General features: G+C 40.6%; 1 protein-coding gene across 6 annotated transcripts; it reads left to right on the top strand.

The window, feature by feature from the left end:
• Nucleotides 1–161: 161 nt before the first annotated feature.
• GAS2L3 (growth arrest specific 2 like 3) lies at nt 162–19,444 on the top strand. Of its 6 annotated transcripts, none has more exons than XM_050713912.1 (11): nt 182–225; nt 2,311–2,347; nt 3,544–3,653; nt 4,936–4,983; nt 5,970–6,138; nt 6,795–6,913; nt 8,353–8,494; nt 12,163–12,226; nt 12,954–13,092; nt 14,060–14,167; nt 14,881–19,444. In XM_050713912.1, the coding sequence occupies exons 4-11, from the start codon at nt 4,954–4,956 to the stop codon at nt 16,300–16,302; spliced, it is 2,193 nt and encodes a 730-aa protein (XP_050569869.1). In that variant the 5' UTR covers nt 182–225; nt 2,311–2,347; nt 3,544–3,653; nt 4,936–4,953; the 3' UTR covers nt 16,303–19,444. The 6 variants fall into 6 exon arrangements, with proteins under 6 accessions (XP_050569871.1, XP_050569868.1, XP_050569869.1 ...); XM_035551787.2 differs by lacking the exon at nt 182–225 and adding an exon at nt 253–814; XM_050713914.1 differs by lacking the exon at nt 3,544–3,653 and having other exon boundaries at nt 162–225.
• The last annotated feature ends 1,601 nt before the right edge of the window (nt 19,445–21,045 follow it).

The following is a 21,045-nucleotide window of genomic DNA, read 5'->3' as shown; positions in this document are numbered from 1 at the left end:
AGAACGACGACAAAACCACAAAATGGCCGGGGGGGCACCCACACCCCCTCCACACACACACTCGGCCCCGCCCCTCACGGCCCCGCCCCGACAAGCCCCGCCCCCGCCCCATCCAGACCCCGCCCTTCGGGCGCTGATTGGCTCTTTCGAACCGAGCAGCCGGCGCGGGGCGGGGCGGGGCGGGGGAGCGGAGCGCGGTGCTGCGGAGGCTGCCGGCGGGTCCCGGTGAGTCCCGGGGGGTCTCTCGGAGGGGGGCGGCCGCCACGCGTGGCCAAGCGCTGCCGGGGGTCGGGGACAGCTGTGGCACCGCAGCCTGCAGGGTGGCCTCCCAGGTGCCCGGGGCTGCCGTGCTGCGCTTGTGGGAAGCGAAAGCTGGGTGTATTTCAGGGATGCTGCGTGTCACCTTTGGCGTGGTGTCACGTAGAGACATGGGGAGAGTGCATGGATGTGTTTAGGAGCTACAAGACACAGCTGGTCGTTTATCACATTTATCGTTTGTAGTGATAAATGCACGCGTGGGTCTTTGGGAGTGATGCAGGGTTTCCTATTGAAGTCCTAGGATTTTCCTCCTGATGCCGGCCAGCCAGCAGGCTGCTCGCTGGGCGTCAAGTGATGATCCCCTCCGTGAGGCTTCTGTGGAAGAGGCAGGGAGGGAGAGCAGTGAGATTGTTTTCATCACCCTGCTCGGCCAACCTGGCTCGCTGCAAGCAGGTGGCGGGGTGAAAGCAGACTGGATGCTCTTGTGGTGGAGGAGCCGGCTGCACGTCTGCGGAGATGGCAGCTGTTGTGATGAAACCCTTGTTCCTGAGCTCAGGTGGGTTTCCTGAGCCCCGCGGGCGCTTCCCCCTTTGCAAGAGGAGAGTGGGTGCACGCTGTGCCTGCCCTCGTTGAGGGGTGCGGAAAGGCAGCCCCTGGGGAGCACCATCAGCACGCCTTGATGGAAGGAGAGGGCTGCCACCTCCGAGCCCTTTGCCGTGGACTGACCTGTCTGGTTCCTTCTCCTTCGTGCCTCTGAGGCCTCCCCAGGGAAGCAGAGCTCCTGCTGACTCAGCCATGTGGCAAAAGAGCTCTGTAATTGCTGTAGTGACAGAGTAGCACTCCGAGGACGTCTCCTGTTGGGCTAACCTCTCTTTTTCTGCATGTTGGGATATGTGCACAAAAAAAAATTTGGATATCCTGGGGATATCTTTCAACAGATCCTGATTTGACAGCTTCTTTCATTTCAGAGCATTTTAAAATGTGGGTTTCAGTAGGTGCTGTCAAGACAAATCCACAGTTTCCAGCTGCTCTGGGTTAGTCTGTTGTGACTACCTTGGGATGTTGATGGAATAGAAGATGATGTGTGATATATCCTAAACAAAGGGTGAAGATGTAAAACTACATATCCAAGGTTGTTTTTTTTTTTTAATGAGTCTGTGAATCCCTTCAGGTTCCACATAAGCTAGATCAGTGGCTGCTTCATCTATGTTTTACATAGCTGCAGAGTTGTGGATTTTTTTGTTTCCTTGTAATCTGTGCCATCTAATAAAATGGGATTTGGATGTGGCTCATCTGCTAAAGAGCAGCTTGTAATTAGTGTAGCATGTCTTGCTGGTTGGGCCCCATCTGTAAAACCTGATACAAGTGATACTAAGCAGGCTATCATGAGTAGTATCTAAGAGCATGTGCTTAGCATCCTGAGGTATTGGCGTGAAGTGCTTTAGTATTAGGCTTTGGTGCTGTTGCTCAGGTTGCCTGGGGGCAAAGTGGTGGGCAGCACTCTGGGGAGCAGAAGCAGGCAGTATGGTCTTGTGAAGCTGTCCAGGGTGTCTGCACCCCCTTTCCTGAGAAATGCCCTGTGTCTGTGGATATTTCCTCCGTTGCTAATGTTGGTCCACATCTCCAGTCCTTTACTTGAGGCTTGGCAGTCAGGCAGCTGAAGGCAGCTCCTGCCTTCCCCAATATATAATTTGGGGCTGACCAGCCATCTTGCAGCAAATCAGCGTTGCAGTATCGGCCCTGCCATCAGGTACTACTAAGCAGTGTTTTTCCTCTCCTCCCATCCCTTGGAGCCTGTTGGCAGCAGAAGGGCCAGAGGAGATGAGGTGTTTTCTGGGAGTGGTGCTGGTGGTCAGGAATTTCTACATTTGCCAAGCTTGGAGCTGTTGGCCCCTGGACGGGAAGCACTTGCAAGTTTCTCCTGCTTCCCCAGTTTAAAGGGGTGCTCCTAGGCACCTTAGGGGTACCAGCTGACCTGGAAATGGGAATGGCATGGCCAGACATGGCCAAATGACATGGTATCTTTTCATTCTGGGACCTTCTCTTTCACAGCTGTGACACCTGCACACTAAATGCCTGTTGAATGAAGGTGAGTTGTAAAAAACTGATGTGCATGGAAACTGATACAGTTTTAGCTGGAGCTGTCTGAATTCGGTATCAAATACTTTCCTCGTCAGTTGCGTACAACTTTTTGATGCAGGGAACCCTACTGGTTTTAGAAGAAATCAGATTTGATTATGACTACCTATTCCTGCAATGGAATTATTTTATAATATTTAATATTAATAATATTAATATTGATGTTTATATATTAACATATTAATCATATTATATTATTTATTTATTTTAATGTTAATTTCATTATAATTATATTATATTAATATATAAATATATCGATATATTAATAATATTTATATATTAATATTTATTATATTTAATATTCTTTTCCTTGCCATGACATATTCTGCACCTTTGCATGTTGGCTGCTTGAAGATGGGAGATTTCTGGGTCTTCTCATCCCATTCCTCTCCCTGTCAGTGCTGAGGTTGTGTTGATCAGCACTCCTTGCAGTCTGAGAACAGGACTGTTTGGGGTTCTGAGAATGGATAACACTTAAGCTAAATTAAGCTTTCAGCTCAAAATCCACTCAGGATAGTCTGTCTCATCAGAGTTTTTTTTGTTAAACGCGATTCAGTTGCCCCAATAATAAGCGAAGCCATCTGACTTTCTAAAGAGCCCTGAGGAATACGGGCTTACAAAATAACTTGTTTTAGAAGAACAGGCCCTTGAAGTTCAAGTGCCACAACTTTCCTCAATCTCCATATTTTTTTAAGACTGGATTTTTGTCAGGCATTCTACAAAACTGCAGATGCTGAACATTCTTGTGATAGCTGTCGTGTGAATATTTCGCTTTGTTCGTGTTTTGAGCACTCCCTGTGAATTAGGCTGCCTTTTGTTCTCCTCTTGGCAGTTAGCATGCTAGAGCTCTTGTTAGCCTATGTGGAGCTCCTTATTTTAATGAGACCAACTTCTCTACTGGCTCTTCTGCTGTTGTTTTATTTATTTTTTTAATCAATGGAGGCTCTTACTGTGACTCTCTTGGGACAATAGCTTTCTTATGCTAAAGGAAAATGTATTCCCCTGGACGGAGCTGTGGGAAGCATAACTTGCTCATTAGTAATGCTTGGTATATACCCTGTCCTTCCCTTGTTCATTCATAGAAGGAAAAATAACATCAAGGGGAGGATGTCTTTCTTTTTTTTGTTGTTGTTTTTAATTCCCTAGAAATAAAAGTAAAGGAGAGGGAAAGATACCACTGAGTATCTTTGAGTCCTGATACAAGGAAGTGCCTGTAGTCCAAAGACAAAGCAGTTGCTCAGTTGCCTATTGTAGAGGTAAGTTGTTTGAAATTTCTGATGTGCATGGTCCTACGTGATGCATGAGGCTCAAGGTAGTGCGAGGGGAAAACCAGCAGCACCCCTCTGCTTTCTAGTAAGGAGGAAGGGGGATTTTTAGGAGCGATAGGCCCTCTTTGTTGGGTCTCATGTCTTACCAAGGCTATGTTGTGAAGCAGATGGAGAAGGTGAGAAGTATGCCATCTATGTATAACACTTAAGTGTTTGAGGCAGTAGAGTTGCGTTAGTAATTTTTAAAGGAAATTACGTGATTTACAACTGCTGTTGACTGTCTGCAGTCTGTTTTTCAGCCTAAGGTGAAGTTTTACTGTAACTCTTAAGTAATGTAGCAAGAAAATTGTTTTTAACTGGCTTAAAGACTTGCGTGGGTATGTTTGTAGGTAATGCTCTCCACAACCACTGTGGAGAATTATGCTGAGGAAATTCCTTCCAGTATGTGCTTATACAGCTAACTTGGTAATACTGCACATCTCTAAACCTGGAGCCTATATGGAGAGACTTCCTGATCCCCAGCCCAGCACAGAGCTTGTACTGGGTTTTTCTATTATTGAAAATATTGCTGGAAAATACTGTGTTGGTTGCAGGAGAGGAGGTGTTGACCAGGTTGCCTCTAAACCTTTCCTTAAGGATTGCTTTGCAAAGGTATTGTCCTGATAACCATATTGTTGCAACAACTTGCAACATTCTGTTGAAAACTTAGGTTTATGGTAGCTGCCGGGAAATCTAAGTGAAAATCCATATAGAAACCAATAAAAACATAGATTTCTCTCATGTATCTATGCAAGAAGAAATTTTATTCTTCAAAATGTTTTTCTCCTTTTAAGATTCTTCATAATCTTTGAACTATTTAAAGTAAATTCAGGATGCATACGTGTGTCTGAGTGCATGTACAAGATATACTTCTGATAGGTTAGAAGGAGAGAGTAAATGCCAGAACTATTAAGTCAAGAATGGTTCGAGTATTAATATTTCTCTTTGGCAAAGTAAATGCCTTACAGCTCTTTAAAACAATGCAACTCTTTGAGTATTATTTATGCACATGAAGTTCGTCGCTACTTTGTGCTGTAATAATTACTACTTTATTCAAGGGCAGAGAGCTGAAATAGCCTGAACACTGGATCAAAACCTTAACTGCCAAGATACTTCCTTCTTTCCTCCCTCCATTCCTGATTAGACATGCTCTTATTTTGCCTGGTGAGTTTTTATTGGGATCTTTCAGAAAGCAGGAATGACTATTAAAAATTCTCTTCTCTTTCCCCAGGGGGAGAAGCTAATGTAAATGCAGGTGACCATGCAGAATGCCGTTCAGGTAAATGTCTTTTGCAATGTTCAAGTTCTGTATAATACTTGTTTACGCAAACTCTTCTACCCTGAAGCAGATGAAATGCTAGAAACCCCGGAGTAATCTCTGGACTTTAAAAAAAGTATTCCCTTTTTACAAATAGACTAGTGTGGCAAGATGGTTAACCCAGTGTTGTAATCAGATACGTGATACTTTCTTTTCCTAAGTGCTATTGCCTAAGAAGGTTTCTAAGTTAAAGGATGAGATTATTTAAAAACTTTCTTGATAATTAAGAGGTGTTTTTTAAAACCCTACATTTTAGTTAATCACTTAAAAATATTTTGGACACGCATACTTCCCGAACTAAAGGAAAGTAGCCAAGAATATGGGAAGGACTCTTTCTCTTTGTGAATTCTGTACATGACATTTCTGTGCGGTCCTTTTCTTGAAATGAGAAGGTACCTATCAGTCTGAAAATACGCACTCCTTAAGAGAAATGCTAAGGATTTATGTTCAAGTGTGTGTGTTCTTACATATGAATATTTCCTCTTTTAACATCAACAGTTTAATGATTTAAATACAAATGCATCAGAAAAGTTTGATCAGATAAATCAGTAGTTTGCAGTAAGTTTTATGTTAAACTACAGACAGTATTACTTAATATGTGCTGAAGAGGGAAAAAACCAGCACAGATATTATGCATGTTTTGTTTTGTTTTTTTTCATATGCAGTAAAGTATGTCTTTGTAAAGCCAAAGAATATTTGTTTATAGCCTCATAAAAGTAACTGTGAAGCCAAGAGAATGAATGTAGTGGTGCTTTTAATACAGGAGTTACTAATGAGAGCTGCAGCATTCTTGATTACTGTTGTGTTGGTTTGGTGTGTCTGTCTGAAGGGAAATTAAAACTTACTCTTTGAATAATAAGTATTTAGCATAATTCAGAGCTGAGATTTCATCATCTGACTGCAAATATTACACCTCACTGTGTTGAGCTTACTGAAATCTCCCACAGGTGTGGTTTGGAGATGACCTTCCCTTAAGTCCCCGAAGTCCTCTGACCCCCAGACATGGCCCAGGCTTGGCAGATGTGTGCCTGTATGACCAGTGGATATCTGTGCGACATGAAGCAACTTTGGTGCCTATGCAAGAAGATCTGTCAATCTGGCTGTCTGGCTTGTTGGGTGAGGTTAAAAATAAATCACTGTCCAATAAATTTCAAAGCACATTCCAATATCCAGCTGAACACTTGACACTTAATATCCATTATGCTATTAAGGCTTGGTGCATTTGAACCTGAATGGTTAGGAGAATTGCATTAAAATGCATGTTCTGGTTTCAGATTTTATTAGCTTCCAACTCTTAAAGGCAAGATGATTAATCCTTCTAATTTATATTTCTGAATCTTGCTAGTCTAATTAAGTGAATATTTGATTTTAGTTTACTTAGATATTTCTACTAGTTTTCAGTCTGTTACATTACTTTTTTTTTTATATGGGGGGATAGCTGTACCATATAGATGGGCGGGAGGAACAAGTCTTTCTTTAAAAATAGCATTTCAGAAATTCCCTTGTAAATGCTTTCATTATTTTATTATTTCAGTGGCAATTTCTTTGTGGTCTGGCCCATAGATGGGAAGAACTATTCAAGTTCGTCAACCTGTGTTAAATGAGCCTAAGCAATAATAGTGCTTAGTGGTGATCACCAAACATCTCTTCCTTTATGGACCCTAGTTTAAGGGAAGTTTTTAACACTCAAACACTGTTTGAGTTGCCTGTAAGCTCGTATGAAAATTCTTTATCTTCTGTGGAGTAACTCCAATGTTGGCCTTCTTTTTTAGGAATAGAAGTCACAGCAGAACAACTGCTAGAAGAACTTGATAATGGAGTACTACTCTGCCAATTGGTTGGTGTTCTTCAAAACACAATTAAAAAATGTTGTAGCTCAAATAACTTAAGGGTGAGTTATTTTTTTAATTCATATATAAGCTCTTTGATTTATGAAGTAGTAAAAGGAAAGAAGGTGAGATTTCCCAACGTGGTGTTCTGTATGCTGTGTATCCAGACACCAACAGCAGCGTGGCTTTATAGATGGGTAAACTGGTTCTATGCAATAAATGTCACTTTTTTTGATCGAATCCTAAGGTCCTTACTAGGTTTTTAGTTTGATTTCAGGGGAAGTCTTGCCAGAGGAACATCCAGTCTAAGACTGGACTCTGCTTGCTCCTTTGATAACAGCAGTGTGTGTTGGTAACAAGATACCCATTGACTCTTGGTGGTATGTTTTATTCCAGAAACTCGTGGGTAAATTCTATATAGGTTAGCCATGAAAGTGTCCAAATTGAGATGTACTTGGAAATGGGCTTCAGTGTTTTTGTTAGGAACCAAGGCTGAGCTGAAATGTGACTCTCAAGCAACTTGCAATATATGATTCTGTGTTTATAACATGAAAAATAGTGCTCTGTCACTTTGGAGTATAATACCATGTACACGCACAGTGCATGTTCAAAGTACAGGTACTCAGTATAGTTACAACATTGCTTGGATTTGTCAAACAGTAGATTACCAGCTAGTGTTCCTTGATAGATAGTATTTCCACTGGTGAGGGGGAAGCATTTCTTACCCAAACCATTTTTTTGGGTGTGTCTAGATTTTAGTGTTTTATCTGTATGAGGGCATTAGTGCTTATTTTTACGAACTTCAAGTCTTAAACAATAGATATTTACCAGTAAGCAATATGATGACCAATGCTAGAATTATTATTAATGGGGAGGGAACAAGACAACAGTCTTAGGATGCCAAATGGTATTTATACAAGAGCTGTATGAATGCTGCGAATCCTTAGTTGTTTTTTTTTTTAAGGAGGGCAAGATGCCTAACTTCTGTACCTTTGTCCAATAAAAATAAACTGTCCCTTGCTGATTGATCTGATTTCTTCTGCTTTCTAGACTGGGCTTTAAAATGTTGCAACTGGGCAGCCAAATGCTGTCAAGTCTTGTGCTCCAAGTCAGGGAGTTTAGTTGGCTTGGGGTTCTCTGTCTGTGCTCATTCTACTGGTGTGAACAGAGCCTGGGAGGAGGGAATCATTGTCTAGCCCTCTGAAAACGCCAGTAAGACTTATACCTGGGAAATGGGAAAGTCAACTGTATGGGCAGTTTTGGGAGAGGTTGCAGAGCTATGGTTTGTTCATTCAGTTACTGTTATCATAGATAAGGCTGAATGCCTTCTACATTAGAGTACCTTTTTTAACAGAATACATGGTGTCTTTCCTGAACCCCAAATAATTATCAGCCACCGTTTCTGTACTCCAAATTTAGGGCGTATTTTACTTTGAAAAATATGGTTTGAAATTTGTTGGTAATGTTGATGTGTCCAATGTACTTTTTCTTCCCTTGTCAGAATTTTCCAATGAAAAAAGTTCCATGTAAGAAGGATGCTCCATCAGGATCTTTTTTTGCCAGAGATAATACAGCCAACTTTCTTAACTGGTGTAGGGCCATTGGAGTTGATGAAACTTACCTCTTTGAATCTGAAGGTTTAGGTAAATGTACCTTTTTGTAAGACTTGTTTTGATCTGTATGTGGATAGCTACCTGGTCCGGGAGAACTGTTGTATATAGTCTTGTGAAGTCTATATAGTCTTTAAGACTGGGTCTGTCTGGTGCAAGCTATTAATGATTTTATTTATTTTAAGGCAGTGTTTATGTAAAAGCCTTGAAAGACCAGTAACGTGAATAATGCTTTTCCAGCCTTCTAAAAGTGCCGTGTGGGAGGAAGAGGGGAGTGAGAGCTGGGCCGCAAACTCTCATGTTTTCCTTCAGTAAAAAGGCCGACTGAGAAAAGAGGAGTTGTGGTGTCCCTTCCCCTCCCCTCTCCCTATGCTTACCCTGTGCTGGAAGATCACAGGGCCATGGAGTCAACTCACAATAAGATCCTTTATTTGGTATTAGAGCTCGTTCTTATTGCAGAAAGTACTCAGAATAATGCATTCATGACTGCTAAATTTGGTAACTACATTGGGGCGTTGGGCCTGAAGTGACAACAGTCTGTTGGTAATTAGCATTTACTTCAGGACCTACTTGACATAACTCTAAGCCATTTTTATTTTCCTGTCTAACAAGATAGTTATAAAAATAAATATTACCAACTGTGTGTATGCCTGCTCCAGCACACAGCCTGTCACTTGTAACAGCTACTAGATAGATACTTACAGATGGAATAAAATTTTTTGACTGTTAATTAAGAGAATGTGCTTCCATTGTATGGCAAATAATAGTTGGTAGAAGAACATTTCATTATGTCAATGAAAAGGAATTAATATAAACTTTTCTTTGGTGAGCCAACTATTTAAAAAAAAAAAAAAGGGCAAAATATCTTCTCAACCAACAGCAAAAAAACTGCAAAAAGTCTTAATTTTCAGTAATCAAATGAATGTGTCACAATATTTACTAGATTTTCTTGAAGTCTTTGTATCATTTAATGTTATTTGAGTGGGAGGTGCTCCTTTGACTAACTGCTTTTCTTTTAAGTTCTTGCTAGTTTGACTACCTATGTCTTCTCTGCTGCATCACTCATTTTTAAAGCGGTTGAGAAAACATCCTTATTTGCATCTGTCTAATTCTCATTTAACTAGGGAGTGTTTCTTTTTTCAGAGCCATGAAATACAGATGAGTAGGAGAACTGGGGTATAAGAAAATTAGTTCTAGCATTCTGTGTTTTTTTCTTTCTTTTAATTTCAGCTTGTATGAATTTCATTGCTTAAACATCTTAGTTCCTTTACTGGATGGGTTGCTAAAACCTGTTTAGCCTCCCTGAGATAAGCAGACAGGATTTCCTAATGCTGTGGCTTTTGCTCATAGTCAAGAAGTGTTTTGAAGTCTGATTGTAACTCATGACACAAACTTGCTTTGTGGCATAAATATCGTCTGTGAGCCTTTTTGGCAGTTGAAATGAGCAGACTTGCAGCCTCCTTGATGACACATTCTTTCCATTGATGTTGTCCATCAAACTTTCAAGCCATTCTTTATGAATGAAATAGGGGAAAGACAACTTGATATTTCTCCTTTCCTGCCAGATGCATGTAGCTGCAACTCCTGAAAAGTAGGGATGGCCATGGAGGAAATAAATTGCTTCTGAGATATCAGAGCAAGTAGCCATCATGGGATGCCTTTGACATCAAGTCCAATATCTTCGTTTCTGCTAAGAGTGGTTTTTTGTTGTTGTTTACACCATTTCTTAGAGCTGACGGAACCACTTAGAGAAAAGAAGATGAAATTACTTCCAGTACCTTTTGGATTATTTTTGGGTCAACTTTCTATTGTAGATTTACCCTTCATAATCAGATCTTTTAATAAGTAGACTAACAAATGTAAGCAAGAACATCTGACTTCATTCTCTTGTTACACTTTAGGAAACATTTCAGACTTATTTAAAGTGAAGTAATTTTAAATATCAAATTGAACATCCAAAAGATATTAATTTCATCTGTAAATAAGGAGCTGGATCATTAAGCTTCTCTTCAGAGTGAATTTTCAGTTTCTACTGAATATTGTTACTGCACAGCATGAAGGAAGTCAGACTTGTTTATATAAATGGTACACTATATAAAATTATATATACAGTTTTTCCTATTTCTTATATTTGATATGGTGGGGAAAGAACAATGCCCATTTGTATTGATGGGAGTTGAATGACCTTTCTCCCAGCCTTTGGTTTCTGAGTTATTAGACAGCGTTCCTAGTTGGCTAAGAAAGTACGGGGCTGCCTTGTTTTCTAGAGCATTCAAACAACTTCTTATGGACTACTTAGAAAATGTTGACAGCATCTCAGTTTTGAGGCTTAAGTGGAGGCAGGGGAGGAAGTAATTACTTGCGTGAGATTTAAAACTCTTTTCTTTCTCTGTCCTTTTCTCTTTTTCCTGTTTGTACACCTAAAGATGGAAGTTGCAAGAAACCAAAAACAAATCAGACATTGATTTCCTTCTGCCTTTTCCATTCTGTAGTGTGGTAGTAAAAATAATTGAATCTTTTCATTCCAAAGTTGTCAAGAAAACCCTGAATGGCTACCATGGTCATCTACATACCATTTGGCTATCACTCTACCCTTCTATCTTTCTTCAGCTTCATGATTCATCCAGATTCATGATTCAAAATTCAGGAGCTCATGATTTAGTGGGCCTACACAGTCAAGTGCATGAAACTGTTAGAGCTGTTCTGAAAAGAGGCGTGTGCAGAGCAGCTCATCTAGGTACAGCCCTGGAAAAGCAAAGCCTAGTGCAAAACTCTGCTAATAAGCATATCTGAGCTCGTGTTGCTGGTTTGCTGTGATCACTGCCAGTACCTGATATTCAAATCTGAGTGTTTGCTCTTAAACCAAAGTCATCCTCACCCCTTACAGGGGGTTTGGCCCTCTTTCTCAGAGTACAGACTCACCAAGATTCCAAATTCTGAAGAAAACCTTTGGGTGGATAGAGTGGGGACTGATAAGCAGGGAGGGTGAAAGGAGCGTGTAGTACGAGGTAGAGCTTCCACTGGCAAAGTGGTATCTTCTAGTGTAACTGAGTGAATCTGCCATGTGGACAGATCCTGAATTTTTAAAGCAGTAAGAAAAAAAGATGAGTTGCTGAAATGGTGACAGTCACCTGGACTATTCTTTCACAGTCAGTGATTTAAACCACTAAGGCTGACTGGCTGTGCATAGGCATCCACTGGTCAGCTAGACCTCTTGTGTTGAGTTCTCCCGTGGTTGTTCACCCATAGAGTGTGTGGCGCGTATCTTTGTATGCACATATATTAACAGACAATATATTTTCTTATTTTTCAGTGTTTTATGCTCTTTATCTATAAGACTGCTATAATGTATTTAAGGGTAGGGAAAGAAAAGCTCTTCAGCTCTCTTGCTTTCCAGTTCATGTCTAGAAGGAACAGCAAAGAAACACGTACAGCACATTTTTCTTAGGAGATAAAGAAGAATGTAATTTCAGGAGTGCCAGGATGAATTTAGACATTTTATGGACAAGAAAATTACAGTTGAAAAGCATTTTAGTGCTTTATCCATGATACAGTACATGTCAGATTGGCTCAGTAGACTAACATAGCATGCCTCTAGGTAGAATTATGGCTGAGTTGTAATAATCTATTCTTTATTTTCTGTACCTCATTGCAGAGGCCTTCCCACAGTAAATTCCCTTTTATTTTTAATTCAATTTTAGTTTTGCACAAGGATCCAAGGCAAGTGTATCTTTGTTTGTTGGAAATTGGACGCATTGTATCCAGGTATGTGATCCATACATCCTCTTAACCAGAAACTGAAGAATATATTCTGTTAAGTAAAAGTTAAGGCAATTCTTGGTCATTAAGTGCAACGCAGTAGATGTTAATTATGTGCAGAAAGTAATGAGTAGTATTTCTAGGACTACTGTACAATATGAATATTTTTCTCAAATATTTATTTCATTCTTTTCATGGAGAGGTGCTGATCCATTTATTTTTATATGTTTTTATTGTGTAGGTTTATTTTATATAGGTTTTTATAGCTGTTTTTAAATGCTACCATCGGCTGATAGGTATGTGTACATCATGGAAGAATTTTGTGAGCAGTAAATACTCTCTTAAGGTCTTTATTTTTTTAAGCTTTTTAGCAGCTTTATGTAAGCTTTAAATATGAATCAACTCTATTATTCACTAAATTTAGAACGCCAATTTCTTTTTGGCACAGAGCAGGAAGCTTTAAGATAGTTTGTTTAAATTGGTCGTGACCTAAGTTGTGCAGGTTTGACTATATTATTATTGCCTTCCCTGGTAGCTCTAGGACCACCTTTGAGAGGATTTCCACCAGAAACTTGGAGCTGCTTCTTCGCTTTTGATTATCAAAACAATTATTCCTCTGAATAGTAGTTCTGCTCCCTCTTAGTCTAGCTACTCAGAATTTTTCTTGCTTGTCATCATCACTTCTTTGTTTTCTTTATATTATTACTTAAACTTTCTACTTAATTGTGTTGAGGTATGGAGTTGAACCTCCTGTGCTAGTAAAACTGGAGAAGGAAATTGAGCTAGAAGAAACATTGCTAATGACCTCTGGACCAGCATCACCTGTTAGCACAGCAAAGTCATGTTGTCACCATGGGGAACTACATGAGGCAGTAAGTACTTATTTATTGTGAAAAGGTCTTTAAGTCAAACTTTTAGCCTAGTACTTGTGTGATCTGGCTCAGTAATCACAGACTTAGTTTTTCATCTAATATATGTGAGCCTTAAATAGAAAACAGAAGCGTTGCACCTCTTTTAAACAATTTTGTTGTTGGTTTTTTGTTGTTGTTTGTTTGTTTGTTTTTGGTTTCGGAGGTAGTGCCTCGGTGCATATAACTTACTTTGATTCTCCCTTTCTTTCACTGCTGCTTTGAGTATAGGAATTAGCCTCTCATTCAATTGTTGTTGTGCATCAGTATTCTATGACTGTATATGAACTTCATCAAATGTTAAAGTAGGCTTTGAAATGCTTCAACAAACACTTTAAATAAAACTTTTCCCCTCTCCCCTTTCTCCTTTCCCCACCTCCTCTAACTCTGGACTTTTTTGGGGACTACCTTCCTCCTTTCATCAGTCATTTGCTTCTTGGGTGTTACATAGAAGAATAACTTACCAAATTCTTCGAAAAAGTGAGGGAGAACGCTGAAGTGCCTCTGGGCAAGGTGTAGCAATGAATTTGGTTCTGTTGAACACCAATTTACTCACAGGAGAGATCCAGGCACCAGTATTTCACTTTCTTGAGACCATAACCATGTCTTCAAAATGTTATGGTTGGAATTTGATGCTACTATGAACAAATCTTTAAAAGGAAAATAGAAATATGTTTAAATTAAAGAAATCATGAAAATTGGAGTTGGACAACTCCAAAATATTTGTCTGCATGTACTCTTTATTTCTTTTAATCTTTTGTTCTCCATTTTGAAGCTTTATGTAGCTGAGATTCTCTAGTGAGGGAAGAGAATTCTAGTGTTTTCTTAGATTCTGGGGTGATAATATTTAATACAACAAGAGGTACTGATTATTTCATCTATTAAACCTGCATTTGTCAAAATACTAACAGGTTTCAATTTTAATAACTAGGTTAAACATATAGCAGAAGATCCTCCTTGCAGTTGTTCCCATCGATTTTCAATTGAATACTTATCTGAAGGACGCTATAGACTGGGAGATAAAATACTTTTCATACGAGTAAGTGGTTTCTCAGTACTACAGTTTATATTCTAAATGGGTAAAAAATACTTTTAACTTAAATACGCTTTCTTTTTTTTTTTGGAATTGTTTTAAAATTACAGAATGATTTAGATTGGGATTCCACATGATCCAATCCACTATTCAAAACAGGTCTAGCTAACTAGATCTTACAACCATTGATTTTGCAGTTACAACCACACTAAACTAAGCAAGTTAATGCTTTTCTGAGTTTCTAAAATTTCAGTAACAACTTGCAGCATAAATAAGGATAATGCAATAGAATATCCTGAGAAAAGTGCTTGTTTGAAATCCGGACACTTGGATTTATAATTTGCAGCTAGGTGAGCATTCTCTTCTGGAATTAATGGGCTTAAAAAGTTATGAGGATGTTGATAATTTGAACAAAACCTGTATCCAAAACTCTGTGTACTAAACAAAAATGCTGACGGAATGGTTGAAATGCATTCTTGTATATATTTTTTCATTACTTCCTGCAGAGAATCATTATGTGTCAGGAGAAACTAGTAGAAGAATTGGGAAACAAACTTTATTTGCTACATAATTTCTTAAAATCTTTCCCTGTAAGAAAGGAGGTCCTATTTTTGGTTGATTTCAATAAATTATAATGTATGAAGAAGATTTAGAGCTGCATAAAACAAGATTTCTCATGTTCTTCTCTTGTTCCCACCCCCCTCTTCCTCCATTCTCAGATGCTACATGGCAAGCATGTGATGGTACGTGTTGGTGGAGGCTGGGATACTCTTCAAGGTTTTCTGCTTAAATACGATCCCTGCCGAGTGCTTCAGTTTGCAACTCTGGAGCAGAAAATCCTGGCGTTTCAGAAAGGCGTCACCAGTGACAGTGTTCCCAGCTCGTCAGCCAGAATTCAGGAACCTCCTGTCATGAATCCAATGTCAGCTGTCAATATGTTTCAAAAGCAACCATCAAAACCCCCTACTCCTGTTCCAGCAGTAAAGGCTGTTCATGGGGCAACTGTGAAGAAAGTTTTATCTAAACGTCCTCAGTCCCCTGCCCTGGAATCACCAAAAGTGCCAGTGCACCCATCCTCTGTTGCCAAGTTGTTGTCAGCCAGGCCCAAGCTACATGGGTCTTCAGCAATGGGCTCACAGTCTCCTTTAAAACCATCAATGGGCACCTCAAAGAAACTGGAGTCTCCTGCATGCAACTCACCAGCTCCTGCTCCTGCACAGCCTGCAAGCAAAAGCTCTTCATCTGCAAGATCAAGAACAGCTCTCGTTCACTCTGAAACGTTACGCAAACGTATTCGGTCCCCTGATGCTCCAAAGGTGAGATTTGCCCTGGCCCAAGGCTCCCCAGCACCAGGGACACACTCTGTTGTCTCATCCTCTAAAAAACAGTTGTCTCAGTTGCCTGCAACAATTGAAACAATGGCTTCAAAACAGAAGCGTGTCCCCTCTAAATGCAAACCTGTATCTGTCACTAAAACCAAAATTAATTCTGTTGCTCCGAGGTCAGCTCGGCCACCCGTTACAAATCTGCGTTCTGTTGCCAAATTTTCACATTCTCAGCAGCTCCTTGCAAAACCATCTGAAAATACAACTCAGGCTTCAGGAACTGGGTCTCAGAAACCTCAGAAAGCTCCACAAACAGCTTCTGTCCTGGCAAGGAACCTGAAGACTGCTTCAGTACTAAAGCACTCAGCTTCTGCACCTTCCCTGGCAGTTAGTAAAGTGTCAAAGCCCCCACCTACACTTGTATCTACAAGCAAAAATGTACCATCAGCTGTCAATAAGAAACCAGCCACAGAGTGTCTACAGACCCAAGATATCAGTAAAACCCCTGAGATTGTATCCACTTCATCCAAACCTCCTGAACGCACTCCCCTGTCTGTTGTACGGCTTCCTCAAACTTCAGCCAAAGCGGCAGCGACCAAAAACCCAGCACAGCCTTCCACAAAAAGTCAGCCTTCAACCAGAAACTTGCAAGTGAATGGAAGCTTAGTGCCAGCAGCCAAGAAACCTCTCTCTAAAGCAAAATCAGCAACAGTGTGTAACAAAGGAGCACCTAGTGTATCAAAAGGTCCGCTTCTGAAGAGCAGACAAGATGATCACTATTTTGTTATGACAGGGAGTAAAAAGCCCAGAAAGTAATCTTTATTTGTTACCTTCTGGGGAGATCCTAATATTGTTCAAATGGGCCTCTTGCATCTGCTACGCTGAAGGGAAAAACAGGTTAAATAACACTACATGTGCCACGTCAAACGTTAGGCATACTGTAAATTATGCAGCAAAATGTACAGTAAGAACTGTATTTATTTTGCAGTTTAAAAACTTCTACTTAGATATATTTAGAGGTGAGCTTGCTTGCACTGTGGAATAGAGAATATCCCTGTTTGCTGCTAGCCTGACCTGCTGTGGGGAAAGGCAGGAGAGAGGAAGGGAAGCTGGAGCTGCTGCTGCTCACTTTCAAGGGAGTGAAGCTTGTTCAGGAAATGTCTACCTAGGGCACAGCCTGAGCAATTCTGCTTTTTCAGGCACATCTGCATCAAGGCCTGTGATAAGCGATAGAGCTGTGCACATGCTATAAAATTTCTAATACCTCAAAACTATTGTTTTATTTTTTTTAATTTGTACTGTTTTTTAAGTTCAGCAGTATTCCAGAACACAAATTTGTGTGACCTGCATGTATTAGAGAAAGAAATCTCTAGTCCTGTTCAGTTTGACAGCTGCAGTTTTCGCTGTTCATTGTGCCCTATATTCCTTAACGTGGCTTCAGCTTACTTGGATGTGGAGCCTCCTTGTCTTGGGTTAAGTTGGACATGGAAAGTCATGTCCTTAATCACACTCTCTTGCTGTGCCTTAGTGATACTGCTTCTAAAAGCTGGGGGAGACAATTTTGCATAGTATATGTTCAGATGTGACTACAGGTAAGCTCAGTTTTCCTAGAAAGCTCTTGCTGTGTGGGCAGAAGTAGTACATGAGTTGCTGCACGGGTGCTTTCCACTGGGATGGACCCCAAAGCAACTCCTGTCATGGCGACACTGGGCCATGAGTCCTGACCTGCACAGGCAGAGCCTCGCTGCTCTGCAGAAGTGGCCTTTATCCTTAAAACTGAATCATTAAATACTTCTCAGTGCTAGAGGTCAATTTTGTGGGCAGTCTTAGTCTGCAGTGGCCTTTGTTGTTTTGGAGATCTTATTACTGGCTCTCCTGTATTAACTTTTGGGAGGTGAAGAGTAGTTTTCCAAAGAGCTAATGAGGGCCTACATTTGCCTTTTAACATCTGAAAGTGCCAGAAAGCTGAGCACCGTTTATACTCAGCTCCTGAAGGCTCTTAGTGGGTTAAACATCTGTGGTGCTCAACCCTTAATCCTTAATAGAAATGAGTTTCATGGTAGATGAATAAAACTACTGTCTCTGGGAGTAGCATTGTTTGAGATATTTCAGGTGTAATGAACCTATGAATGCCAAGGAACTCTCAGGTTCTGTGAGGAGACACTGCTGACTTCTACAGACTCTTACTTCTCTCCGTTCCCAAGATGTTTACTTATGAGGAGGTGCACGGAAATCACAGCTTCTGATGCTTATGTTATCTTTTTTTTTTTTTTTTTTTATTTTCCTGGAATAAGCAAGAATACAATAAGCAAGCATCATAAACTAATAATGAGTTTTCATATGCAGTGGCAAAGTTATTGAGCTACCTTTCTGAGCACCTTGTTAGCTTTGTTTATTTATGATTTTATTTATGCATCTCTACTGTACAATACTGCTTACAACCTCCTGGGAGTAAACAGTAAATAACAATATGCAAACTGTAGGAGGACAAAATCAATTTTAATACTGTGTACACAAGTCCCACAATCTTACAGACAAAGTTGTATGTTTGGGGACAGCCTTATCACATATTTATTTTATAAATGCACTGGTCTAAGTCATTACTTCAAATGTTAAGGATAGTATTGACTGTAGGGGAGTGTTTTCATGTTTGATAAAATTGACAGTTTCACACTCTGAAAGCATTTTGCAGTAGATGACTTGCATTTGATTTTGGGCTTCCAAATAGTGAGCTATGATGCAATATCTCATGCAGATTAATAGTGAAATTCTTGGGGTTTCTTTCTTTACTGAGTCTGGCTGGGGTGGAGTTCACTGTCTTCACAGCAGTCTATATGTTGCTGTGTTTGGATTTGTGGCTGAAATGATGCTGATGGCACGGCAGGCTTTGGGCAGTTGCTGAGCCCTGCTTGCACAGGGTCAGGGCTTTTTCTTTTCCCCACTCTGTCCCTCTCAGCAAGTGGGCTGGCAGTGGGTGAACGGCTGGGAGGGGAACAGGGCTGGGACAGCTAACTTGAACTGACCGAAGGGATGTTCTGTGCCACATAACATCATGCTCAGTAATAAAAACTGTAGGTAGAGGAAGAACGTGGCGGGGGGATTGTTTGGAGACTGGCTGGGTATTAGTCTGCCTTTGGGAGGTGGTGAGAGATTACCATTGCATCTCGTTTTTTTTTTTTGTTTGTTTTTTTGTGTTGTTTCTCTACCCCTCCCCCCCTTCTTTCATTTATTAAACTGTCTTTGTCTCAACCCATGTGTTTTCTTGATTTGCTCTTATTCTCTGCTGTCCCAGAGGGGAGTGACTAAGTGGCTGTGTGGGTGCTCGGCTACGGGCTGGGGTCAACCCTCAACACTTTTTGAACTGTTTCCAGGTTTCTTAGTAGTACTTTAAACACTGAGACTTTTGGATCTCAGCATCTAGCTTTTTTTAACAATGACTTCAGAGAAAATGAAGTGGATGGCTTCATCTTTGTGATCCGTTAATCTCGTGTAATACACCAAATTTTATGGTTCAAAATGAAAAGAGTGAGATGAGACACTGGCACTGAAAAAGGAAAAAATAATCCTTTTACTTTTGAAACCTTAAACAGCTTAATCTAAGGGTGGTTCACCTGTTACATGTGGGTAGGCTTGGTTTGGTTTTACATTCTTACAAAAATAGTATGAGCATGGTCTAGCTTGTGCAAATAATTGCAGTCTCCAACTTTGTAGTCATTCCTGTTATAACTAAGGATGATACATGGCATGAAGTGAGCTAATAATCAAAATGTAACAAAATACCTCCTACTGGAAATACATACTTTCTGCGATGTTTATATTGCCAAAGGGCAAGTCTAATCTTCAGCTTGTATTACTTTTTGCATGGGAAAGATAACTTGGAGCAGGAATCTGACTGAATTCTCCATGTGTTACCAGTCTGTCTTTGAGTACTTATTTGAAATAAACATATTGCACCTTTTTACATGCACACGCTTTTTACTGTCCTTTTTTTTTTTTTTGGGGGGGGGGGGGGGGGGCGGGGACTGCATATTTTTCAGAAGGCTTATGTTTTTGCTCTACCACCACATAAATCATAGTTTCAATATCAGGGTATTATAAAGACATAAATAGCTGCATCTGGTCTATTGCTTTGTTTAGAGTTCAAGATCTACGAACCTTGTTTTAGTAAAATACTATTTGAGTAGAAGGAGCCCCTCCTAATCCTTTTCTACCAGGCAATGTGCCTGATTAGTTTCAGGTACACCTCTGGGTTTTATTCTTTGGAGCTCTACTTGAAATAAAAAGCACTTGTGTGCCAGTCTTTTCAGCATTTACAGCTTCTCGACACACTTTAGACCCATCTCTGCTTCTGTGGTCATCAAATCAGAACAACTTCTATGTTGGATTCCAGCTGCTTAACTGAGGTCTCCGGTTTCTATGTTTCTATTCCTGTGTGGAGTTCTGAAGCGGGGGAAGCCAAGTTTTTTTTTTTTTTTTCTTTTACAAATATATATACTGTATAATGTATCCCTAAGAATATGTTCCAAAGTCATACTGAAGATTGCAAATGAGTTCACATCAAGCTACAGGTCATTGTTTTCTTCCCAAAGTCCTACATATTCACGCAGCAAAATTTAGCTCTGCTACTAATGGTTTTCTATTTATAATGGAAGAAAACAGTTGGACTACCCTGCAGTCATTTTGTTCAGAATGGGGCGACCAAAAGGCAGAGGCCATCCAAATGGGTTTTGGGCCCTGTAAGAAGTTGCCTTGAAATGGCTAAAATGTGCCTCACTTAGGGCTGACAATAAAGCCTCAAGAAACAGCAGCAAAGTCACTGAAAATCATAGCCCACTTTAATATGCACATAGGGCTCTGAGAGTTTTGTTTGCATGTGGCTGATACAAGGGCCCTGTAGAGCTGGGCTGCTCTGTAACACCTCAAAACTTCATTCTCCTTTCTATGCCAATACCTGGTTCAGGAGAAACATGAAAACACAAAAACCACAAGCATCAGGTAACTGCTAACAGCCAGAAAATTTCTGAACCTGGATTTGAGCAACCTGATCTAGTGGGAGGTATCCCTGACCTTTGGCACCAGGATGGAATTACATGATCTTTAATGTCCCTTCCAACTCAAACTGTTTTGTGAAGTACAGTTGACTGACTGCAAAGTATATATCCATGTAGTGGGTTTACGTGGCAAGGTTTTGGTAGTGGGGGGGGTATAGGGTTGGCTTCTGCGAGAATCCAGAAGCTGCCCCATGTTAGATAAGGGGCCTGCTGCTGGCCAGAGCTGGGCCAATAAGCAATATTGTTTGTGCCTCTGTGACAGCATATTTAAGACAGGAAAAAAAAAAACCTGCTGCAGAACAGTAGCTGGGAGAGAGAGAGAGGAGTGAGAAACAGCCTTGCAGGCGCCAAGGTCAGTGATGAAGGAGGGGGCAAGGTGCTCCAGGCACCAGAGCAGAAGTCCACTGCGGCCTGTGGAGAGGCCCCTGGTGGAGCAGGCTGTCCCCCTGCAGCCCATGGGTCCCACAAGGAGCAGATCTCCATGCTGCAGCCTGTGGAGGAGACCATG

The sequence above is a fragment of the Cygnus atratus genome, chromosome 1 (assembly GCF_013377495.2).
Source record: "Cygnus atratus isolate AKBS03 ecotype Queensland, Australia chromosome 1, CAtr_DNAZoo_HiC_assembly, whole genome shotgun sequence".
Lineage (NCBI taxonomy): Eukaryota > Metazoa > Chordata > Aves > Anseriformes > Anatidae > Cygnus > Cygnus atratus.
The sequence above is the reverse complement of the archived record's forward strand: the minus strand, read 5'-3'. Positions and strand labels throughout refer to the sequence as shown.

Bases quoted from the DNA above. Each gene is read 5' to 3' on its own strand.
- GAS2L3 (XM_050713914.1), top strand. From the start codon at position 4,954: ATGCAGGTGACCATGCAGAATGCCGTTCAG. The intron at 6,914-8,352 runs GTGAGTTATTTT...TTCCCTTGTCAG, and splicing joins GTAGCTCAAATAACTTAAGG to AATTTTCCAATGAAAAAAGT. The intron at 8,495-12,162 runs GTAAATGTACCT...ATTCAATTTTAG, and splicing joins CTTTGAATCTGAAGGTTTAG to TTTTGCACAAGGATCCAAGG.